Consider the following 17,884-nt stretch of genomic DNA (forward strand, 5'->3'; position numbering starts at 1 on the left):
TTCCATGCGCGGTGGCGGCGGCGCCACCCAGCGGCCACGGCGCCACCTGCGCCGCCGGGGGAGGGGGCTGCGCTCCCCCCGCCGCTGCCGCTCCGCCGGCCGGCGGCTGCTTCTCCCCCTCTCCCCCCCGCCTCCTTTTTTTTCAACGCCCCGACGAAGATCCGGGGGGGCTCTGGGCCCCCGAGTCCGCGGCACGTTTTCGTGAAGGAGAGCTGCAGAGCAGACACCCCCCCCTCCGCTCCTTGCGGGAGAGGATGCGCTGCCGCACGCTGTCAGAGTCCCACGGTGGAAGAGAAACGCGTATGAGAAGTGACAGGCATCGGCTAAACACGGGTCAGCACAGTCCAGGCAGGCTCCGGCTGAGCACAACACTTCCCGGAGGGGTTTTAAGAGCGCAATTAAAGGAGGCAGTCGACTCTACCCCTGTTAAACTTAAAAAAAAAAAAAAAAAAAAAAAAGAGAGAGAGAGAAAAATTAAAAGGAAGAGAGAGGGGGGAAAAGGAAAAAAAGAAAAAATAAAAAAATTAAAAGGAAGAGGGGGGGAAGGAAGAAAAAGAAAAAAAATATAAAGTGAGAGGGGAAAAAAGACAAAAGAAAAATAAAAAGTGAGAGGGCGCGAAAAGAAAAAATAAAAAGGAAGAGAGAGGGGAAAAAAGAAAAAGAGAGAGGGAAAATAAAAACTAAAAAGGAAGAGAGAGAGGGGAAAAAAGAAAAAAAAAAAGAAAAAGGCCTCTTTCCCACTTCGCCTTCTGGACAATGTAAATTAGCAAGAATTATTGGAGAGAAGGATCTCTCCTCTGACAGTCCCCAGCCGGATCACCCGCAGCCACAGACGAGCTCCCATCCAGCCCGCCAAAGCAGGATGGGGTGGCTCGGGTGGGCGGGGGAAAGTGGGAGGCTGCAGCAGTGGAATTACTTGTACAGAAATAAATATCGGCGCCAGAGAGGTCTTGCATCTAGGACATGCCCAGGAACTGTGGGGAGAGATGAGCTGATGCCACGCAGAGATAGCAGATCACGAGTAAAAAAATAAAATAAAATAAAATAAAATAAAATAAAATAAAATAAAATAAAATAAATCAAAGCTCTCTGCTCCCCCAACTTTCTGCACGGAGGGCACAGTTGGCAACTACCCCCTAAGCAGATGGGAGAGGGCAGAAAGCACTTCAAAATACCCTCCTGGAAAACCTTCCCGGAATGACCTTCGGCAGCAGTTTACACCCATGGGCCTCAAGCCCTGACAACCCCTGCGGTACCCTCCACTTCCAGCTTCCTTCTGTGACAGCTTATTTACCAGGAGATCCTGATCGATCAAAAGCAAGAGGCTATAAATGTGCGACAAGGACAGATTTTAACCTTTCTTGCATTCATTGTGTTTCTTTATGTAGCTGAGAATTTCCAGACAAGTGAAAAAGAACATTTCAATTACACATAGTATCAGAGCCTTTCGAAAGAGGAGAAAATCGGGAGCACAGCCAAAAGTTGTACATTAAATTAAAAAAAAAAAAAATAAAATCGATCCATCTGTTTGCATCCTCACAACTCAGCAAAACCTCCCAGTGAGGTTCCTATCCTGCCAGCACCGGAGCAAGTCTTGGTCAGCCCCAGCACAAGCATCTGCGGATATTACGATTTTTTTTTAACTCCAGGCGCCCCTGGCAGTACCTGAATGTTGCGTTTTACTTTTACTGCGTTGACACCACAGCACCCGTTAGAGCTCCGGGGTTGGCGGGGAGATGAGCGCAGGAGCCGCGGAGCTGCTGGACATCCACCTTAATTCACACACTACGTCCATTTGTTCGGTGAACCATTGCACACAGTACACAATGTAAGTATTTACAGTACCTTGTTTAACTTGGGGTTTTTTTTTCTTGATTGCTAATTACAGAAATCCCCAATTCCCACACAGTCACCAAAAAATGGTCATCCAGACTCCCCCCACCCCACATTTGCCCTAGGCTCCTCTTCTGCTAAGATATGATGTCATCTACAATATATGAAAAAGTTGCTGGGTTTACTGCTCTGTAGTGATGCACAGTCATTATGAACACCCTGACCCAATGCAGTAACATCTATTAAAGTCACAGGGAAGAGTGATAAATTTCCCTTAACATTGGCCTACGGCAAAGAGAAACCCACCCACCCGGGAAGGCTAGGGCAGATGGGTGTTGGTGTCCCAGGTGCACACCCAGGTAAAACACACAGACTCTACCCACCCGCCTGTGACTGAGTTTGCAACGAAGAAACCCAAGAATTTCGGGCCCAAGATCCTCCTGTTGAACAGACAGACCCTCTCAAAGGCAGATTTTCTTGAAATCTTAATATTGGAATAATAAGCTGTGGTTACAGTACCGGTGCCTGGAGTACCAGCAGCGCTAGCAAAATCAGTCGAAATAATTGTACGTTTGCCTCTTTCCAAGATGTACTCACCTTTTGAGAAGTATCTGGCAGCCTACACCGATTTCGTCTTTAATTCACTCATTTACTACTCATTTACCATCGAAATCACTTCTTCTACATCTCTAATTTTCTAGCGTTGCCTAATGCTTGTCTGCAGGGCTCTAGGGGAACCTGCCTTCGATTCTCTTTCTTTTTAACATTTTTAAACCTTACAACCCTGCTTTAGTATTTTGGCATCCTTTGTCCTATCGTCCTTTTCCACTCTCTGCTGTGGCCAGTGACATCCCCAGCAGTCAGGCAGCTTCACTCACCGGAACACGCGTGTTGCCGGCACCATCTTAACACCCAGATTCTACCGCGCTGCCTTCCCGCTCCAGCCTGGGTGAGCACCCGATCCACACACCGCTCAGGCAGACAGCTCTGGGCCAGGCCAAAATCCAGTGCTTAGTAAGATTAAATATCCAGGGCCAGTTACACCACAGCCACCCCTGCCGTGAAGGGAGTAACACCGTTGTGCCGTGGGGGCAGAATCCAGCCTTGCCGTTGGTGCGAAGCCACTGCTCTGCTCGGCAGAGTCCCAGGCCCGTTCCTCCCGGCCTGTTCGTGCTCTACCGCCCACATCCAGCTGCCCCGGGGGTCTCAAAGGTGCCTTTACACTCAGTTTCTCCACTCTCACTCTTGTTTGGCCGCCCTTCCGCCTAACTCCTCTTTTCAGGGTCTCCAATCTCAAAGGTCTCCTCTCCATCTCAAGTCGCTTATCTTAATCACGTTATTTGCACATCAGTCGTACTAAACACCTTTAATGTAGACAATTGCCTTGGTATCACAGCGGATAACGTAACCACTGTTTAAAACTCCTCGTCTTTGATCTCACGTTTGCCTTCAGTCTGCTGTCTCCGGACCGTTCCCTATTCCCGTCCCTCGGCTTGACCCATTCTTAAAGCCGGTTTGACCCGAGTCGCCGAGGAATTCAACTTTTTGCGATCCCGAGGGCACAGTCCGGGACCTCCGCGGTCTCACCCCTCGTTACACAACCCTTCTCGTCATCTCCCGTTCCCCGACGTGCTCACAGAGCCTTCCTCCACGTCCCTCCGCCCGACAGGCGGTTGCAGTGCTGCATTTACACCGCTTCAGAGCCCCGAGCACCCCTTACGTGCTCTTTCTCCCGCCCCGTCTTATATTTTCAGCCAATCACCCCTTTTTCCGGCAATAAGACGTCATGAGCCCAGCCGTGCACGTTGTGCTCGGAACAATGGCAGCGGCCAGAAGAAACTCTAAAGAGAGCAAAGGCAAAAAAAAAAAAAGGTGAATAGTAAAACCGGGTTACCTCGGGACTGTGGAGCACACGGCTGCACCACACGAAGGACCACGCGTGTTTGAACATCATCATCTACGTCAGCGATGATTTTTTTAAGGCGCCGTTTCCGCGGGCAATGCATCAGAGGCGGTGCAGACGCGGAGCGGTGCCTTCGGCGGAGGTTTGCAGGACACGTCCCGCTCGGTACTGAGGCTCGGGAAAACCCGAGGGGCGACCGCCAGAACCGAGGAGCGCCCGCCGGTGCTAAATCAGGACACGGCGCTTCAGCGGGAGACAGCAGAAGGGGCTGAATCCGTTCGGGGGAGCAGACGGAGCGACGGCCCCGCGGTTTCTCCTCCTTCTCCGCGCCGGCAGCTGTCCCCGGACCGACTGGCAGCCCCCAGCCCTCATGTCCACCCGGAAAGGAGCACGGGAAAAGCTCGTACACTGACCGGAGCCCGACAGTAAATAGGGTCTGCCTGCGGACTGAGGAAGACCGGAGCCAGGAGCAGGAGCTCCTCCTCGGACCGAGCCCAAATCGCCAGCGCGGAGCCGCCGACGGAGGTGCAAGGACCCTGCTAGCGCCTTTCGCATGTGGGCTCCTCCGGGCAGAGATAAACCCAAGGACGGCGATACCCCCAGGGACCCGAAACACCGGGCTCCCCCCGCTCAGGACCCGGCCTGGCAGGCAGCCCGCGTTGTCCCCCGTGGGCTCACTTTCAGCCCCGCGCCTCCCCCGGTGCACGGGGCCGGCAGAGCAGCTCTGGGCTGATCCGCTGTTGCTCCCGCGGCTCGGACCCCCCCGCTGTGGAGGCAGGCGGTGGCTGCTGGCACAGCGGCCAGCGACGTCAGGATGCCCTTCAACAAGCCACGGGAGCTCGCAGCTGCTACGTGGGGACGGCGGGAGCGGAGATGACTAAAAGGAACCCGGGAGAACAATCTCGTACGCAGAGGATTTCTAGATTTCAGCGAACCCCACGAAAATCCTCATTACCCACATCAAGCCACAGAAATACGGACTCACAACGTGCTATTTGCTATATCGTCGGCAAGAACTCGTCTCTCGAACGCGAGGGTATAGATTGGTCTATTTACCCCCAGTCAGAGACCACCGGGCATGGTGGAAGCTGCCGGGGAGACACACCAGCGACAGTGGGTACGGGGGACCGGTCCCACTCGTGCAGCAGAGCAGCTCCGAGCCGAACACCCGGCGTCTCCCGCAACTCCTCCGGCAGCCGTGCCGGGCATTTCCCTGCCTGTAAAATCCCCATTTCCGAGGCTGCAAAACAGCCTCCGGCCACCACGGCGGTGCGGGCGCTGCAGCTGCGGTTCCCCCGCCCCTCCCACCCCCGGAGCCGCCCGCCGAAGCGCTCCGCAGCGCACCCAGCTGCCTCGGCTGGCTCGTCGCTGGTAACCAGCATCATTCTCCAAAGCGATATGAGGCGGGAATGAGAGCCTGGGATTGCAGCGACCGACATCCCTGCGTGAAATTATGATCTTTTATTCAAGGCACCGACTGCATATTCTAGTGCCTTCTGTTAATGCCTCCTGCCCAGACTATGCTACGAAGTGAAAGCATTCACGAGCTCTGGTTCTGAAGTCAAGATTGCTTTATGTTTCTAAAAGAAGAACTGAAATATTTTCTGCCAGTGTACGTCCGTAACAAATCCCGTTCAGATCTTGAATTCATTACTTCAGTCAGAGAAACCGTCGGAAAGCCAAAGCCTCCCCTGACCAAACGATCGGCATTGAGAAACTCCACATCGCCCTTAATTATAGCCCAAAGAAATGAGTTGCTTCCCACACCTGTGCGCAAGTGCCGAGTTTTTCCATCCTCTTCTACAGAATTAGTTAAACCTTCTTATAAACTTAACCAGAAGCTTCTCCTTTAGGAGATCGCGGTTTGCTGTTCGTGCCTTCTGTCACATCCGTATGAATTAATGAAAGAAAGTGGCAACTCTACAACTCTGGGATAAGCCTTGCTACTCACAAAGGAAGGTAGTTCACACACACTTAGGAGATGATGACACCCTCCCCTTAAGCACAACAGCTATCGGACATGATCAAAGGAGACTAGAAACACAATGCCCAGCAAATACACAAAGAACTCAAACGTAAAGTCCTTCCTAAGGGGTCTAAAATAGATGCAAGAAGGAAAGGGAAATTCGTGGAACACATTTTTGTATGGATCAGCGGGAGACAACCCACTCCTACAATTTTTTTCAGGACCGAGACGAAGTTTTCAACTTTCTTTACTGTTTTTCGGTACCCCTACAAGCACCATTCTTGTCAATTTGGAACTAACGATCTGCGATTTTATTTTTTTAGTCCACTTCCTTCGTATAAACCACTTCTATTAGTACAAAACCCAATAAAATGTACGCTCTCAAAAGAAATATACCACGTTACAGATAGCAGTTTGCCACAAAACTATGGTAAACATCCAAACGCGTGTCTTTGGCGAACTGAACGCCTAACAGGAAAAAGAACGCTATCAAAGTGCTGCTTGTTCTTACAACCCCGGCAGCCCTACAGACTTCGTTTTCACGCTATAAAAATCAGATGTAAGAGACCTTCGCTTTTCCCTGTAGAAGTTGTATCCAGTTTCTAACATGGAGCAAGGAACACTAAACTTGATCCCGATATCTCAAAGAGCGCTTTGGAGCTGGTCTCCATGAGCACAGAAGTCGACTCAGTGCCGCTAGTGCACGGCCAGGATCAGCTGCTTCGATAACGGTGTTAAAACAAGCCGGTGAGTAAGGAATCACTCTCCACACAGGGAAATCAATGTGGAAACCAGTATCGAAAACTTTTCTCTAGCTGAATCTCTGTTTCCCAGCTTCTTCTGCTCTACTGCTGGGAGAACCAAAAGTTTTCAACCTACCACCTCTAGGCTGTTCAATACCGCACACAAAAGTCCTCCCTTCCACTTTTACCCTTAACCACACTTCCTCCCTCCCTCGACACCCACCAACTTAATTTTCGGTTCTAGTTTCCCCAGCACGTTTCTGGGGTGGATGGGGGAGAAGAGATGCCCCAACACTACGAAGAGAGCGAGATCAGGTCTTGGGGAGAGGCGCAGCGAGGCCGGAGAACACCCCCTCCCTCAAACAGTTCTCCACTTTTTCGTAAAGCATCCTGTGTCTCACTCCGATTCCTCCAACCTTTTCAGCGCGCTTCCAGAGTCAGAATAGTACTCAGGACCTCCACCAACGTTTCATCCTCTCACTGCACCCCATACCTCTCATTTCATGTAGTTCAGCTTCTTGAAAGAGGCAAACCCCACCGACCAGCGAGCTTCCCAATCAATAAAAGCCCGGGCGAGCCTTGGCGCACATGAACACAATATCCATTAAACCAACCATAACCACCCCTGGTTTCAAAGATAATTAATAGCGTGAGCACGGTCATCCTGAGGGAGCCACCAAACTCCTGGACGCCCCCCGGGGGTTGTCACACGTTGAAAGACACTAAAAAAGCGAAATAAAAGATCCGCTAACTCCTACGACTGCCATTTGACGCCAAGAAGCGGGGAAAAAAACCCCAAAAACAAACAAAAAATCCCCCCACACTTATAACGCTAAGAATACGTTTAACCATAACGTCCTACACAAGGAAAAAAAAAAAAAAAAAACAAAAAGGCGACATGGAAATTTTACGAGGCAATCAGGTATACAAACAATGAAATTTAAAAAGGCGAACACGCATGTCAACACAGATCTCTACGGCTACATCCAACATTAATACAAGGCGAGGACTCGCATCGTAAGATTATTATCAGAGAAAAAATATTTTAATACATAGATGATCCAAGAAAAGTAACAGGTAAACAGAACTACCCCAGAAAGAAAAAAAAAAAAAGAAGTAAAAATTTGCGAATACACTTACCACGCCTGAAACAAGTGGGGAGAGAGACGGCCCCTTCCCAGCAGAACCGTTTTCTGCCGCGGCGCCGGGCGGCGGCGGGAAGTTGGGGCTGAAAACCATCAGGTCGCTCTTGCCCGCGCCGTCCGCCACGCACAGGCTCCGGCTCTGGCGCTGCGAGTACGACCAGCTCCCCACCTCGCTGGCGCACACCAGTGTCGCCGGCCCGGGCCCCGACAGCACGGCCGCCCGCGGCGCCCACCGCGACGCCCCGTACAGCACCACCGCCAGCAGGAACAGGCTCGACACCGCGCAGATCGCCACCACCAGCCACACGTTCCTCGACGACGACGATGCGCCGCCCTCCGCGCCCGACGACGCCCGCAGCCCCGACCCCGACGACGACGACGAGCCCGCGGCCGCCAGCGCCGCCTCGCCGCCCTCCACCAGCGACACGCTCAGCGTGGCCGTGGCCGAGCGCGCCGGCTCCCCGTGGTCCCGCACCACGATCACCAGCCGCTGCCGCGGGCCGTCCGCCTCCTCCAGCGCCCGCGCCGTGCTCACCTCGCCGCTGTACAGCCCCACGCGGAACGGGCCCTTCCCCCGCGGCTCCCACAGCTCGTAGCGCAGCCACGCGTTGTAGCCCGAGTCCGCGTCCACCGCGCGGATCTTCGCCACCACCTGCCCCGCCGGCGCCCCCCACGCCGCCCACGCCCACCACGCCCCCGCGCCCGGCCCCGCGCCCGGCACCCACGCCGCCTCGCCCGAGGCCCCGGGCCCCGGCCCGCCGCCGGCAGGCGGCAGCAGCGCCGGCGCGTTGTCGTTCTCGTCCACCACGAAGAGCTGCACCGTGGCGTTGCCGCACAGCGGCGGCTCCCCCGCGTCCACCGCACGCACCTCGAACTGCAGCACCTGCAGCTCCTCGTAGTCCAAGGGCTGCAGCGCCCACAGCCGCCCGCTCTCCGCGTCCACCGACACGTAGCTCGACGCCGACCGCCACCCGCCGCCCGCCGACGCGCCCCCGACGCCGCCCTCCGCCACCGAGTAGCTCACGCGCCCGTTGCCCGCCTCGTCCGGGTCCCGCGCCCACAGCCGCGCCAGCTCCGCGCCCGCCGCGTTGTTCTCCCGCGCCAGCACCGTGTACACGGCCTGCGCGAACGCCGGCGCGTTGTCGTTCACGTCCGACACCGGCACCCGCACCCCGCGGCTGGCGCGCAGCGGCGGCGCCCCGCCGTCCTCCGCCCGCACCTCCACCTCGTACTCCGACACCCGCTCCCGGTCCAGCGCCTCCCGCAGCACCAGCGAGTACGAGCCCGCGAACGTCGCCACCAGACCGAACGGCCCCGCCGGCCACACCGCGCAGCGCACCCGACCGTTCGCCCCCGAGTCCCGGTCCGACACGCTCAGCAGCGCCACCACCGTCCCCACCGACGCGTCCTCCGCCACCGGCACCGACAGCGACGTCACCCACACCTCCGGCGCGTTGTCGTTCACGTCCACCACCTCCACCACCACCTTGCAGTGACCCGACAGCGGGGGGGAGCCTTTGTCTCTCGCTTCTATTGTAATCTCGTAACTGTCCACTTCTTCGTAGTCTAATTTCCCTTGAAGTCTGATTTCGCCATTGTTTTCGTCCATAGTAAACATCTCTTTTACTTGAGCAGCGATACGCCTACTAAATAAATAGGTAATATCGCTATTGATCCCTTCGTCCAAATCCGTGGCACTGAGCTTGATTAACAGAGTCCCGAGCTCTGAACCCTCTAAGACTTTCACTTTATACACGGACTGGTTGAACTGGGGCGCGTTGTCGTTCGCGTCCAGCACCGAGATCACCAGCTCCATCGTGCCACTCAGAGACGGCCGGCCCCCGTCACTCGCCGTCAGCACCAAACGGTGCACGGGCACCGACTCCCGGTCCAGAGATTTCGTTAGAACAAGAGCCAAAGACGAGCTCTGGTCATTATTCCCCTGATGATCGAGTGTGAAGTGCTCGCTGGGGCTGAGTGTGTAGGAGAGCTGCGCGTTGGCTCCGATATCTGCATCCGACGCGCCCTCCAGCGGGAACCGGGACCCCGGCAGCGACAGTTCCGCGATTGTAAAGGCCTCTTCGTTCACGGGGAAGAGCGGGGCGTTGTCGTTGATGTCGGTGACCTCCAGCTCCACGTGGAAGACGCGCAGCGGCCGCTCCACCAGCACCTCCAGGCGCAGGGCGCACGGCGCGCTCTTCCCGCACAGCTCCTCCCGGTCCAGCCGCGAGCTCACCACCAGCGCCCCGCTCGCCCCGCTCACCTCCACGCTCGCCCGCCGGCCCTGCGCCACCAGCCGCAGCCGCCGCGCCTCCGGCTCGCCCGCCTCCAGGCCCAGGTCCTGCGCCAGCCGGCCCACCACCGTCCCGGCCCTGGCTTCCTCCGGCACCGAGTAGCGCACCTGCCCGCCGCCCAGCGCCCAGGCCGCCTGCAGCACCAGCACCCGCACCACCGGCCCCCACCACACGCCCATCGCCGCCGCCGGGACGTCCACCTTAAGGGCTCCCCGTCAGGCTCGGAGCGCCGCTCCGCCCGGTCCAGTCCGCCGCATCCTGCCTGCCGCCGCCGCCCGCCCGCTGACGGCACCGTGACAGCGGCTCGGGGAGGAGCCACCGACCTCCCGTGCGCTCACGGCGCCTTCGCGGCCAACAGCGGCACCTGGTGTCCGACCGCGGCTCCTCCTGCCAGCAGCCCCCTCCCGCGGCCCGCAGCCGCGCTCCGCTCGGGGAAGGACGGGCCGTGTTCGCCCGCTCGGCCGAGAAGCTCCGCCATTTCCCTTTGGAAGACTTCCCTTCGTCAAAAACGGTACCAGGTCCTTCTCTCCTCTCTTCTCTTTCTCTTCTCTTCTCTTTCTCTTCTCTTCTCTTTCTCTTTTTCTTCTCTTTCTCTTTTTCTTCTCTTTCTCTTTTTCTTCTCTTTCTCTTCTCTTTCTCTTTTTCTTCTCTTTCTCTTCTCTTTCTTCCCTTTCTCTTCTCTTTTTCTTCCCTTTCTCTTCTCTTTTTCTTCCCTTTCTCTTCTCTTCCTCTTTTTCTTCCCTTTCTCTTCTCTTTCTCTTTTTCTTCCCTTTCTCTTCTCTTTCTCTTCCTCTTCTCTTTCTCTTTTTCTTCTCTTTCTCTTCTCTCTCTCTTCCGTAAAAGCACTTTAATTGATACATACTTGCCAAAATGTTTCCTAAACGCCTACATTGACCCAGGAATCACATCTGGGAAGGTCTTCACTGAAAAGAACCTACCTCACTTCTGATCTCCTGACTTTGTCTTCCCTACATGTTGTTGAGGAGGTGTAACTCGGTTTCCTCATTTCTTTCCGTCTTTGTGAAGAGAGTTCAGCTGTTTCTTCTACAGAAGGCGACTGTATCCTTGATCTTCCATCTATGGAAAGTACTCGGGTCTTCAGAAGACATAACTTCACATGGAATTTATTTGTGTCTAGTGCAGCAACGCTAAAACCAAGCAGAAATTGCTTACTTTTTCATGGCTTTGTGACAGTGATGTAGCCAAGCAATCCCATGCACTCTCCTTGTGTTTCACACAGTAAATAATAGAGGACATCATATTACAAAAATATCTGTGTCTGTCCATAACAGAATGGTTTTGCCTTTTCAAGTATAGGACCAACCTAAAAAAAAAAGCAATGCATACAACCTCCAAAGACTTTCAACTCCATCAGCGACTCTCTAACTCTATATGTCAGTCTGAACGTAACCCACCTAGCACAAATCCTCTCGGAAGGGTGACATAGCTCAGGGAACCTGAGCTCTCTAGTACTTTTTATGTGCCTCAGTGAAGTATTTCGTGTACGTTGTATTCCCCACTTGCAGTTGCACAATGAATGACAAGTTCTTTCTTACCTTTTTAGGCAGGTGGGCACTCACAGTGTGTGTCTGTTACTGATGAAGACGAGCCGCTGCAGGATACAATACAGTCACCCACCCATCCCATAACTGAAGACAACACAGAAGGGTTGCAGCACTGCTCTGGCAAGGTACAGTTTGTCTTGCAACGTGTTCCCAGGCTCCCACCTCACCCACTGAGATAAACAAACCAGGACCTTTTCTCTACACAACTACGGACACTTGCTGCTACCCTGCCACACAGGCTGAGCAGAAATATGAAACGGATGATTTCACACAGCAGTGATTTGCTGGTTCTCCAGTGGAAGCATCAGTGATGCAACATCAGGTCAAACCAAAATGAAGACACCAAATGTTAAAAAAAAAACCCAACACACAGGTCTGTCAGTAGGCCATCTTTAATTACATCTGTTGCTATTCTAACAGTTGTCTTGATTTATTTCCAGGTTTCCATTGTCAGGGCCGAGTTCAGGGATCACTGTTCATGATTTCAGGGAAGCAGGGCTGGAAAAGCAAACAAGTTTTCTCCAGCCTCTCAAATCTCTGCTGTATTGCCAGCATTTCTGTATCCACTTCCATGAAGGCGGAAACAGAAATTAAACCCAAAGCCTCATAGCATTCTCTCGAGGTAAACATCATCTGAAGAGACTACAAGACAGTGAACCACAGTGATGGCAAGGGGCACAACTTCTGAAATCAAACAGTCAGCACCATTTGGCAGCATGGGTCTCGCTCACCATTACTGACACATCTCGCGAGAAAGGCAAGCTAAGCTACGCTGTCTACGTGGGAATCAGGAGCTTCAAGTGTCATCCCAGTTCATATTCACATCATCATCATAAGCCACACACACAAGACACAAAATAACAGTTTATTTTAAAAAGTATTCTCAGGCAAAAAAAAAAGAAGGAAATACAAAGCCTACCACTGCAGGGTACATGGAACTAGCAGAATCAAGAACCATAGCTGAGATCCTACAAATATATTCGGTCACCAAAAAAGAAGTCCTCTAGCAATAAATTTTGCCTAATATAGCAATATAGCTGCACGTTTTTCACATCTGCCTTGGTTCGTGCTCTTCTGCCATTATGTACTTTGTATTAGAAAGTACATTTACATCATACTTAGAAAGGGGCAACGTAAACCACTTCTACTATCTTTTCCATGTCCATAGTAATTCTGTAGTACTTCACAAACTAATATATGCCATGCAAGGTGAACAGAGAAGAACCTGGAGTACCAACTGTGGTCACCTTGCATGATCTCTGTTTCAGAGGAGAATCCAAAAAGGAGGACAGACTTCTGATTAAGACAAGAGTGGAAACCAGCACTTCACAGCAGCCAAAAGCTAGAAGTTCATTACAACTGCCCTACCTGCAAGACAGGAAAACGTACATAAATGAAGACACTCCATACAAAATGAAAGAAGGCTGAAAGAAGCACTGAGAGTTGTGATTAACTGCACGAAAACCAAATCTGGTCACTTGAGCAAGATAATACGGTCAACACTGCAGTCGGGCAGAGATCTTTACCAGGAACTGTGACATTTAATAGTTCATGAAGGGATCTCACAAAGTCATGGAGAGTGATGTAACAAAGGCTACAGGAGATATTACCCTATGGAGCAGTTAAAATACAGGTCTACTGAGAGGAACTGCAGAAAGAGTTGATGACCCTGAAGACCTAGGTGTGAAAATGACAAAATATTTTCTATGCAGGACACCACAAAGCTGAGCAGAGGAGGAAAAAAAATGTGTCTTCAACAGAGCCTGCGACTGACTCTGAAACAACCGTTTAAGGTTCTGAAATTATATCTTTGACACAGACAAGACAGTGACATAGAAATATCAGCTCTGTTCTCACAGGTAAGACTTACGAGACCACGGAAGAAAACAATGCATTTCATTGAACTTTGCGAAAATAAAAGGTTCCCCAACACTTTGAATATTTTTGAGGAGGTCCTCCCCTTCTCAACAGGGTAAGAAGAACAGAGAAGACCAGGAACAGTTTCAGAGAAGACCGTCAGGATGACCAAAGATTTAGAGCAGCCTCTGTTTAAGGAATATTTCCTCGTGTTAAAAAATAAAGCAGAAGCACCATGAAGAATGATAAGGACCAAAACCATGAAAAACTAGACTGGACAACACCGCGAGAAAACCCATCCACTTGAACATGTCGCCTTTGAGGACAGGTTTGCACTAGACATTTCCACACATCATTTCAATCCCAACTTACCCTCTCGATCTCCCCTCCTCTACAAAAAGATAAAAGACGCTAGAGAAAACAGCAGCCTACCCTGTCACAACTCAGCTAGCAATAAATGAGTAAACGATCAAGTAAAGATAATTAGCATCGAGGCTGTGACGCCACGAAAATGGCTGCAGAACGGCTCGAAGCAATTCCGTGCCACAGGAAGAGAATAAAGTAGCATAAAAAACTGCAGCAGTGAAACAGCTTGCAGCAGAAGAAGACACAAGGAACACTACAAACAGAGAGTAAGCACCCAGCACGCACCCAACACCCACAGGCCCCGGCGGCTGAGCCCGACTCCCACCACCGACTGCCCAGGGGGCGGGCGGGAAGGGCGGGAAGGGGGGAAGGGGGAAGGGGCGGGAGGCGAGAAAGGGAGGGCCACTGACCGTGTCCAGGAGAGCGGGCGGCTCCGGCTGCGTCTCCTTCGCCGCGGCGCCGGGCGGCGGCGGGAAGTTGGGGCTGAAAACCATCAGGTCGCTCTTGCCCGCGCCGTCCGCCACGCACAGGCTCCGGCTCTGGCGCTGCGAGTACGACCAGCTCCCCACCTCGCTGGCGCACACCAGCGTCGCCGGCCCGGGCCCCGACAGCACGGCCGCCCGCGGCGCCCACCGCGACGCCCCGTACAGCACCACCGCCAGCAGGAACAGGCTCGACACCGCGCAGATCGCCACCACCAGCCACACGTTCCTCGACGACGACGACGCGCCGCCCTCCGCGCCCGACGACGCCCGCAGCCCCGACCCCGACCCCGACGACGAGCCCGCGGCCGCCAGCGCCGCCTCGCCGCCCTCCACCAGCGACACGCTCAGCGTGGCCGTGGCCGAGCGCGCCGGCTCCCCGTGGTCCCGCACCACGATCACCAGCCGCTGCCGCGGGCCGTCCGCCTCCTCCAGCGCCCGCGCCGTGCTCACCTCGCCGCTGTACAGCCCCACGCGGAACGGGCCCTTCCCCCGCGGCTCCCACAGCTCGTAGCGCAGCCACGCGTTGTAGCCCGAGTCCGCGTCCACCGCGCGGATCTTCGCCACCACCTGCCCCGCCGGCGCCCCCCACGCCGCCCACGCCCACCACGCCCCCGCGCCCGGCCCCGCGCCCGGCACCCACGCCGCCTCGCCCGAGGCCCCGGGCCCCGGCCCGCCGCCGGCAGGCGGCAGCAGCGCCGGCGCGTTGTCGTTCTCGTCCACCACGAAGAGCTGCACCGTGGCGTTGCCGCACAGCGGCGGCTCCCCCGCGTCCACCGCACGCACCTCGAACTGCAGCACCTGCAGCTCCTCGTAGTCCAAGGGCTGCAGCGCCCACAGCCGCCCGCTCTCCGCGTCCACCGACACGTAGCTCGACGCCGACCGCCACCCGCCGCCCGCCGACGCGCCCCCGACGCCGCCCTCCGCCACCGAGTAGCTCACGCGCCCGTTGCCCGCCTCGTCCGGGTCCCGCGCCCACAGCCGCGCCAGCTCCGCGCCCGCCGCGTTGTTCTCCCGCGCCAGCACCGTGTACACGGCCTGCGCGAACGCCGGCGCGTTGTCGTTCACGTCCGACACCGGCACCCGCACCCCGCGGCTGGCGCGCAGCGGCGGCGCCCCGCCGTCCTCCGCCCGCACCTCCACCTCGTACTCCGACACCCGCTCCCGGTCCAGCGCCTCCCGCAGCACCAGCGAGTACGAGCCCGCGAACGTCGCCACCAGACCGAACGGCCCCGCCGGCCACACCGCGCAGCGCACCCGACCGTTCGCCCCCGAGTCGCGGTCCGACACGCTCAGCAGCGCCACCACCGTCCCCACCGACGCGTCCTCCGCCACCGGCACCGACAGCGACGTCACCCACACCTCCGGCGCGTTGTCGTTCACGTCCACCACCTCCAGCTCCACGCTGCAGTGACCCGACAGCGGGGGGGAGCCTTTGTCTCTCGCTTCGATCTCCAGGTCATACGACTGAACGTCCTCGAAATCCAGTTCGCCGGCAGTGCGTATTTCCCCGGATTGTCTGTCTATTATGAAAAGGTCCTGAACCTTGGCAGAAATCGTGTAGCTAAACGAATAATCTATCTCCCGATTAATTCCCTCATCTTTATCTGTCGCGGTTAGCTGTAGAAACAAAGTTCCGGGAGCAGCGTTCTCCGGCAGCTGCACTTTATACATGGACTGGTTGAACTGGGGCGCGTTGTCGTTCGCATCCAGCACCGAGATCACCAGCTCCATCGTGCCACTCAGAGACGGCCGGCCCCCGTCACTCGCCGTCAGCACCAAACGGTGCACGGGCACCGACTCGCGGTCCAGAGGTTTTTTTAACACGAGGACTACGAATATCTTATTCTCGTCTTTCGTTTTCACTTCCAAACCGAAATGCTCGCTGGGGCTGAGTGTGTAGGAGAGCTGCGCGTTGGCTCCGATATCTGCATCCGACGCGCCCTCCAGCGGGAAACGAGACCCCGGCAGCGACAGTTCCGCGATGCTGAGGTTTTTGCGGGCGGCGGGGAAGAGCGGGGCGTTGTCGTTGATGTCGGTGACCTCCAGCTCCACGTGGAAGACGCGCAGCGGCCGCTCCACCAGCACCTCCAGGCGCAGGGCGCACGGCGCGCTCTTCCCGCACAGCTCCTCCCGGTCCAGCCGCGAGCTCACCACCAGCGCCCCGCTCGCCCCGCTCACCTCCACGCTCGCCCGCCGGCCCTGCGCCACCAGCCGCAGCCGCCGCGCCTCCGGCTCGCCCGCCTCCAGGCCCAGGTCCTGCGCCAGCCGGCCCACCACCGTCCCGGCCCTGGCTTCCTCCGGCACCGAGTAGCGCACCTGCCCGCCGCCCAGCGCCCAGGCCGCCTGCAGCACCAGCACCCGCACCACCGGCCCCCACCACACGCCCATCGCCGCCGCCCGCCCGGGCCCCGCACGGCTCCCCGCCGCCACCCGGACGCACCGGCTCTCCTGCCCGCCCCGCCCCGCGCCGCCCCCCCGCGCTCACAGCCGGGCTCTCCGCCGCGCCGGGGCGGAGCCGACGCGACGCGACGCTCCGCCGCCGTTTCTGAGCCTGCAGCGACACCGTGTGCTGCTCCGCCGCCTCACACGCTGCCCACCACCGCCCGCGCCGCCGGCCCGAGCCGCTCATCGCCTCCCTCCTCTCTCCCTTCCTTCCTCCTCTTTCTTTTTCGTCTTTCTTTTTCCTTCATTGCTTGCTTTTCGCTTGCGTACATTGGTTCATTTCCTTCTTCCTCTTTCTTCATTCTGTCCTCGTTCATTCTTTTTCATTTCTCTCTTTTGCTATTTCTGCCTTTCTCTTTTCTTCTTTCTGTCTTCTCTTTCCACTATCTTCTCTTTCCTCCTTCTCTTTCTTCCTTCTTCTCTTCCCTTCCGTCTCCTTTTCGTTCTTTCCCAGCCGCGCCCTCGTCCTTACTTCCCCTTGCCCTTCTCTTTCCACCCTTCTCTCCTCTTTACCCCGCTGGCAGCTCACCAGTCGCCTCCGGCGCCGCGGCGGAGACCGCCAAAGACCGAGTCATCAGCGCTAATTACGGGGCCATCAGCGCTAATTAATTACGGGGCCAACAGCGCCGGAGAGCGGGTCTCCAACCAAGGCAGAGGCTGTTAGGGACCAACTCCGTTCAGTGTCTACAGGTCACGTCGCTGCACCCTGGTATTTTCCTTTAGGGCTTCTTCCTTTCTTTCTCTTCTTTCTCATCTTCCTTCCTTCCTTTATTACTTCCTTGCTTCATTTCTTCCTTCCTTGCTTCTGTCTTTCTTGTTCCTCTTTCTTTCCTTCCTTTTTTCCTTCTCTCCCTCCCCTCCTTTCTGTGTACAACGATTGCCTCAGTGCATGCTAGTGAACTCCTTCATCGTTTCTTCTTTCTTTATCTTCTGTCTATTGCTTGCTTCCTACTTGTTTGCTTTTCTTTCTCGGCTGTTCCCTCCTTCCTTCTCTTCTGTATCCCATTACACCTTCTCTTTGCTGTCCTGATTTCCCCTTCCCTTCTTCCCTCTTTGCCTCTTCCTTGTCTCCCTTACCAACATGTTTTCTAAATGACTACATCACACCCGACACGGAGCACGGACATGCCCTCCGGCAACAGCTTCATTCCTCTTCCTCACCATATTTCATCAAGCCTTGCACAACGTCCTGAGTACCGAGGATGCTGAGGTCCTCAACGCCAGTAACCACGCAGAGATAACGTCGCTGCATGCTGGTAATCTCTATCGTCTCTTACTTCTTTCC

The 17,884-nt window shown here is 55.6% G+C and overlaps 2 protein-coding genes across 2 annotated transcripts; both read right to left on the reverse strand.

The window, feature by feature from the left end:
* Positions 1–6,398: 6,398 nt before the first annotated feature.
* Positions 6,399–10,063, reverse strand: LOC132318406 (protocadherin alpha-2-like). Its single transcript, XM_059825613.1, has 2 exons — positions 7,586–10,063; positions 6,399–6,419 (listed from the first exon to the last, which is right to left on the reverse strand). Exons 1-2 carry the CDS (start codon positions 10,061–10,063, stop codon positions 6,399–6,401), a joined length of 2,499 nt encoding a protein of 832 aa, XP_059681596.1.
* Positions 10,064–12,802: 2,739 nt separating this feature from the next.
* On the reverse strand, positions 12,803–16,545 carry LOC132318407 (protocadherin alpha-2-like). The gene is made up of 3 exons (XM_059825614.1): positions 13,958–16,545; positions 13,679–13,697; positions 12,803–12,817 (listed from the first exon to the last, which is right to left on the reverse strand). The coding sequence occupies exons 1-3, from the start codon at positions 16,543–16,545 to the stop codon at positions 12,803–12,805; spliced, it is 2,622 nt and encodes an 873-aa protein (XP_059681597.1).
* Positions 16,546–17,884: the final 1,339 nt, after the last annotated feature.

Source organism: Gavia stellata, chromosome 16, assembly GCF_030936135.1.
Source record: "Gavia stellata isolate bGavSte3 chromosome 16, bGavSte3.hap2, whole genome shotgun sequence".
Lineage (NCBI taxonomy): Eukaryota > Metazoa > Chordata > Aves > Gaviiformes > Gaviidae > Gavia > Gavia stellata.

Bases quoted from the DNA above. Each gene is read 5' to 3' on its own strand.
- LOC132318406 (XM_059825613.1), bottom strand. From the start codon at position 10,063: ATGGGCGTGTGGTGGGGGCCGGTGGTGCGGGTGCTGGTGCTGCAGGCG. The intron at 6,420-7,585 runs GTAAGTGTATTC...TTATCGAAGCAG, and splicing joins CCCCACTTGTTTCAGGCGTG to CTGATCCTGGCCGTGCACTA.
- LOC132318407 (XM_059825614.1), bottom strand. From the start codon at position 16,545: ATGGGCGTGTGGTGGGGGCCGGTGGTGCGGGTGCTGGTGCTGCAGGCG.